Genomic DNA, 12,690 nt, shown 5'->3' with positions numbered 1-12,690 from the left:
GCTCCTTCACCTCCAATTCTCAACTTCTAACAAATGGTATTCATTAAACAGTTATATGGCAATGGTATGAAAGGGAGAAGTCCCCCATGCACATAAAGACTCTACTTTAAATTGGCCTCCTAAATAGTTAAAAAAGTGCACAATATGGTAGTGAAGCAGATAAGCATTCTGGCCATATTCCCTTAATCCAATAGGACAATTGCAAATGTCCATCTACTAGCCAGTTCTTAAGAGTTTAGTGCCGGAAGGAAAGCTAGATTGTTTATGATTGAATGGGTATTTTATTAGTGCCTCAAGTACTATCCTAAATAACTGAAATTGTAGCATTTTTTTCTATCTAAGGTTAATGTATTAAATGAATGCTAGTAGACTGCTATAACATTTTAATTCACAATTTGTTATCTGAGTGATGGGCACAGTCCTGCATCTTGTACATGATTTATCAAACAGACTGGGTGGCAATTGGGACAAATACAAGTGCAACCATTTTTGGAGCAAGTATCTTTAATAAATGGTGTCAAGACACACAAAGACTGCATCTATTTTTGAGTTACAAGCCTTAAAAGGGCAACAAAGGGACAAATAAGAGTAAATCGTATAGATTTACTCTTATTTGTCCCTTTGTTGCCCTTTTAAAGGTGGATCTTTTATATCTTATTATAAGCAGCTTTCTTTCTCTTTCTGCACCTGCATCAAGTGTATGATATCACAAAATGGTTTTACCTAGAATTGATTCGGTGTTGTATGTGATCAAAGACCTCACATATTTTGATGCTAAAAAGAACACATAATAGTCTTTGAGGCAAAGAAATTACATTAGAGGTTCTCCTAACGGCTTAATGTAGGCTTTCTTTAATAAGTAATAAAGTACTGATCCTTATCTCTAATCAGGGGATCTGACTTTAATAAAGCTACCTGCATCTGAACAATATATTTTTATTCACCTACAATGAGAAGAGGGGAGGGGGTGAAATTGCAACATAATTGTCTTTCCCATGCAGTATTTTTTTTACTACATGATATTAATATCTCAAGATTGTACATAAACCATTAACTGCTGACATTATTAGGAATGCCAAATATTTATCAATTTGGTAGCTTAAAGTACTAAACATATTTTTAATTTCTGAACAACATGCATGTACAAGGGCATGTAAAAAACAAGCTCTATTTATGGTAGTTATCTGTACAGGTAGAGTTTCTAAAACAGGCAAGAGAAAGGCTCTATTCGACACTTAATACGATTCAATACACTGGAGGATGCGTGAATTTCTTTATATTGAGAAAATGCATATGTCAGCTTTATACACTGTCATGTAGAAGCAAATTGTGTGGTGTTTTGATATTCAAATAACAGAAACTTGTACTTTAAGCTGCCAACTTGATAAATACTTGTTTATTAATGTCTTATTAACCCAAAATCGCTGGGTATGCCAGGTCCATAAAGAGATTCATAAACATCCCTGGGATTTCATGTACACAGAATCCTCTGGGTCTTTCTACATTGCAGCAACCACAGTTTGTGAACTGTCTGCCATCCATGCAACTTTTTTGCCATATACAGGCTGCATCTATATATCTATCTATATAGGCACCTGAGGGCCTTTGTCTAGGGTGGCAGCTCTAGGGGGGGGGCGGTCTAAAACAAAACACCTCCCCAGCTGCCAGATAATTCTTATGCAAATCTGGCAGCCGAGTTGGGTGGGTGAGGGTGCAGGCGCCGAGTGCTATTAGTAATGTGTTAATCACTTTGAGTGTCACGGGTGAAAAGCGCTCTAAAAATATTGCTTTTATTATTTAGAGTAATCTCCTGGGCTGAATGAAGGTGTGCGTCTGCCCAGTAAAGAAATTTTCTAGAATTTGTGTACTGCACATGTGCACATCCAGAGTATCACTTTTAAGAACAACTGAAATTTTGGTAGCACTCTCTATAGAATGTACCTTTTTAAATGTGCATTTTTAAAAGAAGGCTAAACCATAAATTATAAGTATTAATATTAAAGATTTTGCATTTTGCCAGTAGGTGGAACATACAGTTAAAGCTAACAGCAAAATAATCTGCAAAAACAACTTCAAAAATGGCATTGTTACAAAGGTTCAAGCCATCCCTAAAGAATCCCTCGCAACATTGTCCCCTTTAGATATGTTACAATGCCCTGAAGCAGATTTCCTCAACAAATTACTTGAGATAAGAATCTGACCTAAAGGAGTCTGTAGCAGGGGTATGCAGATAAGAGAGAACGAGGTGAAAACAGTTAAGGAGGTGGCAGACGGGAAGATTAGTAACCTATGATAAATTTTTGCTACAGCGGGCGACTATTCTTCCCAAAATGCCATCCCACTGGCAAGAATATAAATCGTCAGTGGGATGGCATACGTATTGGTTCGGGTTTCTGAAGTTGCCTCACGAGGAAACTTCGGGTGATTATGGAAAACGAAAGTGAAGCTTATGCCACCCCACCAGGAATTTACATTTCTGCCGGTGGGATGGCATTTCGGAGAAATTAGTCACCCGCAGTAGCAAAGATTTATAGCGGGCGACTAATCATCCTGTCTGCCACCTCCCTTGGGCTACTGCATAGCCAAGCTCATCTCCATTCACACAAGATAAACAGAGCTTTTTAATCTAAATAAGAGTTGAGATAAAACAGCCGCATTGCATTGAGATATAGTCGCCCGCCGATAGATCTTATTCTCTGGATAGACTAATCTCTCCAAAATTGCTGGTGAAAAGGCTTATGCAGTGCTTCAGTTTTCCGAAGTTTCTCAAAGTTTCCTCCTGCAGGCAACTTCTCACCACTTTGGAAATCCAAAATCATGGCGAATCATGGCACAGGCGACTAAATCTCTCCATGGGACATCAGCATCAGTTTACAATTTAAAAGTTAAATAGGGTTATGATACACAGGGTGTGAAACGTACACCCTGAAACGTACGAAGGGTGACTTTAAGCAATGAGGCACTTAGTAACATTCATGTTTCTTTCTTTTCACAATTTAAAAAAAAAAAAAAAAATTTGTGATTTATTAAGCATTAAAACCACGAAAACCATTAATATACGACTTTGCCATCTAAAAGCTGCAAAGGTCATGTAGAAGTTATTGAGAGCTGTCCTAGGCAAATTCATGGTTTAGAGGTTTTCGCTTTTTTATCATATGAAAGTCCACAACGATTTGTGAAAAAACTAAAAACCCACAAATTTTTTTTTCAATTTTTGTTCTACATTTTAATTCATTTGCGCTTTTTCAATTTGGATCCTTTAATAAATGACTAGACATTCATGGTTTTAGTGAAAATGAGTTTAGTTGTGGTTTCAAAAACCTCTAAACCCACAAAAATGAGAATGCTGATAAATGCAAAAAATAGTTGACCTGCACAACTAGTGTTTTTTCATGAAAAACAACATCATTCCAAAATAATCTGCAAAAGAGTTATACATTTTTTTTAAAGAAATTTAAAAAAAATAAGTCCATATGTACATCAATTAATTTAAAATTTTAAAACAAATTTTATAACTCTTTTGCAGATTAATATTTTGGAATGATGTCTTTTTTCATGAAGTTTTCACTTATGGACATTTCTCTGATATACTGAGAAGTGTTATTATAAAATTATGCATTTGTACACTTTGAAATGGCTTTTACAGATTGTTTAAAGGTTAAATATGCTAATTGCACAATTGTGTGTGCTAATGAAGTGTGAGACTATTTAATCATGTTCACTGCACTGGTTTGTATGCCTGACAAGGGGTTCGCCCCCGAAACGTTGCTGCTATTTTTGAATAAACACGCAGGGGCCAAGCCCCGCTTGCACCACATCACTCGTTGTGCCGGTCAACTATTTTTTGCTGGACTGCGTTGGGAGTGCTGACTCTCTGGGCGGTGCACCAAGTAAGAATTGTTGGAGGAGGTAAGGGTGTGCTGGGTGAACTTTTAATGTTGATAAATGGGCATTCTTGCTTAGGGCATTCCCTTGCTCCAAGTTTGTGAAATATTTCAGGGTAGTTAGTCGGTGGCATGTTTTTTATATACTGGTCAATTCCAGCACCATAATCATATTTGTATTAGAAGCAAACCTAGAATGTAGTGCCTGTATAAAAAAAATATTTGAAACATTCAAAATACCCATTTACCTGATTTAAACAGTAGATATTTCCAAACCAAGAAACTATTCTTATTAATTATGTCTCTGCCCCAGTGAAACTTACACTCTAAGTACCCTATACCATTTCTCTTTTTTTTATTTTAAAATTCGAATTAACTCGTTTCCATGAATGTCTGGCATTTACTAAAAAATCTGAAATGAAAAAGTCTGCGCGGGTAAAGTCTCAGAAAAGTCACGAAAAGTGTCAAAAATCTGAAACTTCTAAAGTTTCGAAGTAAAAGAAAGATCCTCCAGGGAAGGGAAGGGACATCTGACACTGACTTGATCTCTAGCTGTTAAATTGTCGGTTTGGATTTTTAGCCAGTGACGCATAGTAAATCTCGGAAAAATCGCAACTTTTTTTCTGTGACTTTTAGTGCTAAAAATCCAAATTGGAAAAAACAATCTGATGTTTAGTAAATGGCCCCCATAAAGTCTCAAAGACTTACTTGTTGTCACAAAAAATTAACACCTGCAGTCTGTTTACAAGGGACCTACAAACCTTCTAAGAGGAACTTCTAAGACGGCACTAACATAATATTTAACTGTTCAGTTGACACGACATAGCCTATTATGAGGAAGATAACCATCTCACTATACGTTTAAAAGCCACTGAATAAGGTCACTGCAAAAGGACTTTCTAAGAAGACTTTACTGTGAGAAGGTCAGCTGCTCGGAGCAATACATCACAATAGTCTCACTTTGATTCAAAGCCTCGTCCACTACAAGAGTAATAGCAAAAGCCTTTTCACTGAACTTAATTTAAAATGCATTTTGTGCAGAGAAGTGTTTCCACTTGCGCATTTTTGTTTTTAAGGGATGGCAAAGATGCTTTAGTATCAATACAAAGATAACGTACATTATTACAGGGAACATGATTCAAGTTTAAAAGATTATCTACAACCCATTTATTATTACCTAAACTACACCCGGAAGCTATAAAGGCCAGGCCTTGTAATACTTTCCCCAGTGACTGCATCCAGTCATGAAGAGCATCTGCATAAAGAGGCCAATGGGGAGATCAAAGAAGCAATGTTGTCAGCATGGTCATTAAACACCAGCCTATTCTACAGAACTTGTGCTCTGGGCAACAGACCTACATGGACTTATGGCAGAGTGAATACGGATATTAACAGTAAAGGACAGAAGTACTTCTAGCTTACAAAGTCTACGCAAAGTGGAATGGAATGCAAGAGTGGAAGGTGCCAGGGTGTACAGTTACAAAGGGAATAAAGCTGATAAGTAGTTAAACAACAGGATGAGCAGCCACAGTGTAAACAAATACATAAGAACCATGAGAACATTTATCTGTAGGCAGAATAGTGACTACAGGAATAGGATCTGTTATCCGGAAATCTGTTTGTAATCCAGAAAGCTCCAAATTATGGGGAGGCCATCTCCTATTTACTTAATTTTAATCAAATACTTTACATTTTTAAAAATTTGTTTATTTTCCTCTGTAATAATAAAACAGTACTTGTACGTGTTCTCAAAGACATTCAGACACCCATTTACTAATGATAAAGAATAAATTCTGTGTAGGCAGATTTCCTACACCCCCCCGCCCCTTTAGTGGCCCATGAAGGATGTTGTGAAGCATTTCATTTTACTCTTCATTCCAGTCCCAATGGAGTTAAATCTCTAAAGCGGGTCTTATCACCTATGTACTGTGTTATTGTTTAAAGCCCATACAGGCACCACCCTCCTGACTTGGATGGATGCTGTTCTCACGCTAGTCTTGGTTCAGCCTTGAGGGCTGTGCCACCTGTTGTGGCTTAAGAACAGTTCTTTGTTCGAACTGGAAACACCCATACTCATACATAATTATGTTGTATGCTACCATGTCACAAAGTCTATAAAAACCCAGTTCTGTCTTTGTTCTGTTATTCTTTTGCACAGAATACACTCACTAATAAAACATCTAATAAACCTTACCTTTTTACCTCAAATAACCTTTGAGGTATAACATTTGGATTTTCATTGTTTTATCATTTTTTGAAACCACGACTAAACTCATTTCCACAAATGTCAGTCATTTATTTGAAAAAGCACTACTTTTTTTTATTTGTCTCATGAAAACTGTAACTTTTTCATATTGTTGTACAAAAGCTGGCTTTAAAAAAAACCCTCTCAAACCAAAAGCAAAGAATGACCTAGTAAAAGGACATCTTCCATTGATTTATAACTGATTTGGACAGGTTTTAGATGTTTAGGTGTTTTTTTATTCATATTCTTCATTATTTTCTTGCATAATAAATTGCGGGGAAAAAAATCAAATTTTTTCCCACACAATCAGGTTTTTGGCGTCAATAATGCCCGTCTCAATTTTAAAGGCTAAAGCTTTGTCATGTAAATGTTTAATGATCCCCAAAACTTTTAGGTGGCCCTTAGCATGATTTTTACTTGAAAGCCCTTGACAGGGGCTATTTTATTAGTGAGAAAAACTTAGATCTCCCAGAGTGCTTGCAATACTGAAAAAAATGCTGAAAACTTTACTGTATTCTACCAAATGAATGACTCCATCATATTGTTATGTTGCCAACCTTCTTGTTTGTCTACACAGCTCATGTGACTACTAAATAGAGCTGGTGTATCCTGTCCTGTTCAAAAATCTCTGTACAAAAAAAAGTTCTTCAGTGGGGCTGTCACTCTAGCGGTAGATCCCATCCTATGTGTACTAGTATAAAACAACAGAACATGGTCCATAAGATGCAGGTACATTTACCTTGGGGCCACATTCTTTTCACCATAATAAATAAACCCCCAGGTTCATCAATCATTCACAGTGTGTATGAAAATGCATTGCTACACACTGAACTGCAACAGCAGGGCAGAATGTTTCTGTGTAAGCTGCATTTCATATATTACAGAACATGAACTTGTGAAATCTAAAGAAGTATTTTTGTGCACAGACTAGGTATGGGTGCCATATACCATAAGTACAGGTATGAGACCTGTTATCCAGAATGCTCGGGACCTGGAGCTTTCCGGATAAGGGGTCTTTCCGTAAATTTGCATCTCCATACCTTAAAGGGCAAGGAAAGGCCCCGGGTTGTACCCCAGGTTGGTGCCCCTGTTAGGAGAAAACAGCACCAGCCCGGGTACCTGGAGCGATGCGCTTCCTCCTTCCGGCTTCGTTCTTGGAACGACTAAGGACAGGCGCATGCGCAGTAGAGTGAAAAGCCGACTTGTTAAAGTTGGGCTTTTCACTCTACTGCACAAGCGAGCACGAGCGAACCCGGAAGTAGGAAGCGCTGCAGCTACCCCAGGCTGGTGCTGTTCTCTCCGTACAGGGACACCAGCCCGGGGTAAAAGGTTTAATTTGCCTCATGCATTATAAAAATCTATGGGATTGCATGCCAAAACCATAGCACCCCCAACACTCCAGTTTTCCCATTTTAAAAAAGCAATCACCGTGGCTATGCACATTGCAGCAACAGCACATAACAACTGTCATCCTTTATTTCTGGGTGCTAAAGTGTGCATAATGGGGCCAGGACTTGTGTGAACTGAGAGGGGAAAATGCAGAGCTACATAACTGTCACATATGTAAAGAATAATAAAGAATTTCTATACTTTGATAGAAATCGATGATTACATTTACTTTTTGGATGTTACTTACTTGGCCATTAATTTTAAAGTTTGTTGTAGAAATAATACATGTAGACAGATTTCACTAATTCTCAGTTCTAATTTACAATCATTCTCACATTCCAAAAATTCTATGAATTTTATAAAGGATAAGGCTGTCCGCTAATTTAGGGAGAGGAGAGAAGTTCTGAGTGGACAACTGCTTCCCAGCAGCGTGTTCCAAGCAACTTACTACCAGTTGTCTGAGTAAATGAGACAGATATAATCAGTTAATTACAAACTGCACAGATGCAAATCTTGCTAATGCTGAGGTTACATAGGATTTGAGTTTGGAATTCAGACCACTGGCACCTGCGGGTAAACCTGCAATTCTGAGAGCATTAAACTTTTCCAAGTGAAGTAAGTGTAGACACTTTCAAGTTTGGTATTAAAGTCATACCCATATGTCCTGTGAAAAAAAAACGATAAGGAAACACCAGGGAGACTTAGGGTACCCCCAAAGAGCCACTGCCTGTGTTTTCCCAGCTACCCTAAGCCTACTAATATCCGTTGTGGCAGCATATGATGAATTGAAAAGAAAGCTTTTGGAGCCTGGAAAAGACATAGAGACCTAAACATCCTATCACACCCAGAAGAGGTGACTATGCCAATAGGAAGGCCAGCCAGAAATAACCTTTTGTACTTCGGGGAAATTGGCTCAGTTTCCCATATACGTCATGTGCAACTTTCTTCTTCTACACAGTGAAAAATAATAGCTGCATTAAAGAGGCACAACTTTTAATTATATAGTGACCAAGCTGTGAATATTACTCTTTGGCTCAAGCAGATAATCACAGTGGTGCAATTTGACTGGATGCAAACAATATATTTTGCCAATTATATCCAAAGTACAGTATGTGGAAATCAATGCATTCTCCCTTCAAATATATTCTCCATAACTGAGACACAGTTTTCATATTCATCTATGTATATATATGACAGGGGTATCCAACCAGCAGCCCTCCAACTGTTACTGAACTATACATCTCAGCATCCCCTAACAGCTGGTACTGACAAAAGCAACAAGTAGACTGGCACAGGTTGGGCATTCCTGCTTGTCTTTACCAACATTAATAACAAATAATTACAGTTTCTGATACCTGTGAATCTATAAGTCTCACAAATATACAAAGTTTATATATATATATATATATATATATATATATATATATACAGTATACTGTTTCTAAGCGGCCACTGTTTTGGTTATTGATAGAGGATAATGCATCAGCTGAGGTAAGTAATATGGCAGTAACCCATTATTGTTGTTCTATGTGCACATTATGCACGCATTTATTGTGTAGCTACGAAAACAATGGAGCATAATTTCTACCTATAAATATGGAATATGTCCCCTTTAGATTTCCTTAAACTTGCTATGTGGACTGCACAAACCAATACAGGACTTGTTCCATGTTCTAAATGTGAGTGCAAAAATACACTACAGTATTTATATGTAAACTGTATACAATATACTGTATGATATACAATATAGCCCTCTAGCAGGCAAAGGGGTACCGTACCTCACACATTCACCCCAGAAACATATCCCAAAAGGGAATCCCCATTGCCCTGTGGCCATGGTCGCTATGCCTCTGTTTCATGCTAACCACCTGCCTCTAAAGTCACAACTGGACGTGCTCTATCCCCTAGGCTGCTCTAATAAGCGGTGCAATGTAAGCATGTCCCAACTGCTCATTCCCTACCCCTTGCCCTGTCCCACACGGATCAGTCAAGTTGCCTCTCACCCTTGGTGCTGGAACTTGTGCTGCGTCTGCGTCAGGCTGGGGCTTCTGTGTGCGTCCTGTTGCGCGCTGCCCCGGGAGAAGGAATAGTACTGGCTCACCATGGAAGCCGCGTTTTGCCCAGGGATCTGTTGCCTCTGCACCAAGGACGGGCTGGCGATCACCCGGCTCATCCTGCGGCTCCTTTCCTGGGTGCTCATGTGACTGCCAGCGCCTTGTTGCCCGCTGCTTAGCACCACATTGTGGCTGAGTGGCACAGGGTGCTGCTGCTGGTAGATCCCCGGGGGTCCCGGCTGGAGCACATAAGTGATCCTCCTTACTCTGCTTTCTATATTAGCCAAAGCTGAGGAGAGAAGCACAGCCGCACAGAGCACGACTCCCCACCTGTTGCAAGCCATGTGGGCGACAAAGTATCCAGCAAGTAAATCTGGCAATAGATCTGCCTGTTTGTAATTTTCCCTGCCTTCCTCTCTCCGGCGGAGCCTCTTCTTCTTCTTCTTTCAAACTCTTCTCACCCCCTCCTCCTCCTCTCCTGCTGCACAGCCAAGAAAGCAACTCCTCTTGCGTCCCAGGCAAAGTGGAGGCTCAGAAGAAGCAGAAGCAGTTTGCTCCTGGCCAGCAAATAAACATGACTTGGAGGGAAGGAAAAGAAAAAAAAATCAGAAGAAAGGGATCAGTGCTTCAGGAGCTGCTTGATACAGCAGCCAAGGAAAGTGAGAGAGCAGAGAGAGAGAGAGAGGGAAAGTAGGAGGAGAAGTGAAGGGGGGCAGTTCAAGGGGCTTCTATAAGGAGCAGATGTTTAGGTTGCCTGTGCTGCCAGTGTACTGTAGGTCTGTGAGCTTCTGCTCAACATTACAAAAAAAAAGCTGGGGCTTAGCTTTGAAAAAAAGTGCTTTAGAAGTTTGTGTGTAGCAGCAGCAGCAACAGGCGGCCTGTCAGTGCGGGGCAGCCAAACCCTCACACATGACGTCACATAGCACATCCTAATTGGGAGATGCCCTGACTGAACCTGTACTGTGGCTGCTGGTATATCAGGCTCCTCGTTTGTCTGTCACAAAGGCAGCCAGTCACCTCACTGCATGTACTTTTCTTAGCAATCATATATTACACGGGATTTTAGAGAGATTATTAGTCATTTACATCAGTCCCTGCCAATGTATGTACCTCCATCCCTATGGCCTTCATCAGACTGGCCCAGTGGTTAGTTGTTATCCAACTTCATACATGCAGTGCTCAATACCGACATAAAACCTATTAGCAAGGCAAAGTATATGGGCTTTGGTTAAGCCCTTAAATCTGCTGCTAAGCAACATTCTGTTAAATAGGAGTGGGACCAGTGTGACATTTTTTGTGATGTTGCACAAAGTTCTTGCCTGAAGCTGTGTGTCCATTTGTGTCACTTGTCTAGTTATTTACCTTGGACTACACAGAATCATATATAATGTCTTTAATTTTATGTAACAGAAATATAAAATGAAGCATAAAAGAAAACATCTATTTAGAAAGCTGCAGTGTTTAAAGTAACACTACCCTTTGGCATACATTTTGTTTGTAAAAGCTATGGGTGCACTATTTATAAAAGTACAAGAACTTGGCAACAATACCCTTCAATCAGCTTGGCAAAGTTCATTAAAGTGTAATAGTCTTCCAGAAATACAACCCAACCATTTGCGTGGGCACCAGAAGTCAGGTTTCAACTTGTTATTCCCTATGGGAGTAACCCAACTTCTGGTGCTATGTGCAAAGCAATCCTTTTAGAAAGTCAGTGTGAATATTGGAAGTAGGGCACATTATTGGAACCATCCTGTTTTATGGCCACCTTATAGCTGTGCTTTAAGCGCACTGTCTTTTAAATATAGGCTTCCCGGTCTGGGACTGGAACATACTGACAGAGAGAATAATCTATGAGAGAGTAATCTATGGCGGGTATGTAATAAAAGGAGATACTGGTTTAGTAACCCTTAGCAACCAATCTGCAGGAAGCATTAGCTGGTCTGTTGTTTAAAAACAAATATCTGATTGGTTGCTATAGGTTACTATACTATGGCAAACTTTGCATCCTTTGTTACATTACCTTATATTTTTGCTTATCCAACTACTATGCATGCCTAAGCCTAAAATAATAGGGTTTCCCCCAAAGGTGGCCATACATGGGCAGAGTTAAGCTGTCGAATCAGACCGATTCAATGGTTTATCAGCCTGTGTATGGGGCCCTCCAACAGGCTTCAATCAGGCACGCTTGATTTTTCAGTAGGATCAAGGACTGCATCAGCTCATTGATGCGGTACTCACTCCGACTTCTCCTTTACCCTTCATTGCAATGCAATTGCTTGGTCCTAGGACCAAACAATCGCATTAGCACGATATCTCCCACCCAGATTGGGTATATCAGTGGAAAGATTTGCTCATTTGGCAACCTCACATTTATTTTCCTCTTCTCCTAAGCTCCACTATTTCTTTTCAAGTCAAGTAGCTGGCGGCCGCCCATAAATTGCTACTAAGAAGCGTGAGCCCTTTGTTAAAAATTAACATTTGCATAAAAACAGTACAAAAGTTTTTAAAGGACAAGGAAACCCTTCTTTCTATAGCTCATTATATGATTTGCCAGCCCTTTCTCTCCTGGATTGCTGAAAAGAGCTGATTGCCTTAAGAATCTTCCTTTGGTTTCTTCTTTCGCAGACGCCATGTTTCTTCTGCCGACGTCATCAACATGGTGGGAGAACAGACACCGATCAGCACTGAGTATGAATGGATACCAAAGCAAGCACTATAAGCAGTTGCAATTGATTCCTGTTTTGGAGAGGGCTAAAGTAATGTATGCAAGCGATCCGGCTTGCAATGGGAAAAGCACGTATACGAGGAGTTTACACAAGTTCAGTGCACATGCTTTTGATCTTGCTAATAAAGCATTTTTTTTTCTCCCTTTGTGAAAACTAGGGATTGTATTCTAATGAATGGCTAAGAAGTTGACAGAAACAGGAGCACTGTTAGACAGTATTCAGGTATGCCTTTCCATAGAACCTTTATTGTGTTTAGTCTTTCCTTGTCCTTTAATCGAAGTAAATTGCAAAGGATTATTACCCAAAGTTTCTCCCTCTTGCTCTCCATTGACTTAAATGCCTGACAACAGAAGTACTGCCACTTTTCAGGCTCAAAACCATCTGTCCAGCAT

General features: G+C 39.5%; 1 protein-coding gene across 3 annotated transcripts in view; it reads right to left on the bottom strand.

Annotated features, from left to right (window-relative positions):
• The window catches only part of ltbp1 (latent transforming growth factor beta binding protein 1), a 205,647-nt gene extending 195,227 nt beyond the window's left edge, over nt 1–10,420 (bottom strand). For 2 of the 3 annotated variants that reach the window (XM_012963793.3, XM_012963794.3), the window contains exon 1: nt 9,522–10,420. In XM_012963793.3, the coding sequence (XP_012819247.1) occupies nt 9,522–9,916 (395 nt within the window). In that variant the 5' untranslated portion in view covers nt 9,917–10,420. The remainder of the gene's footprint in view (nt 1–9,521) is intronic. The other variant, XM_031901994.1, reaches the window with a different exon arrangement.
• Between the last annotated feature and the right edge of the window lie 2,270 nt (nt 10,421–12,690).

This window comes from Xenopus tropicalis, chromosome 5 (genome assembly GCF_000004195.4).
Source record: "Xenopus tropicalis strain Nigerian chromosome 5, UCB_Xtro_10.0, whole genome shotgun sequence".
NCBI classification, from domain to species: domain Eukaryota; kingdom Metazoa; phylum Chordata; class Amphibia; order Anura; family Pipidae; genus Xenopus; species Xenopus tropicalis.
Note: the sequence above shows the minus strand (reverse complement) of the source record. Positions and strands in the feature narration are given on the sequence as shown.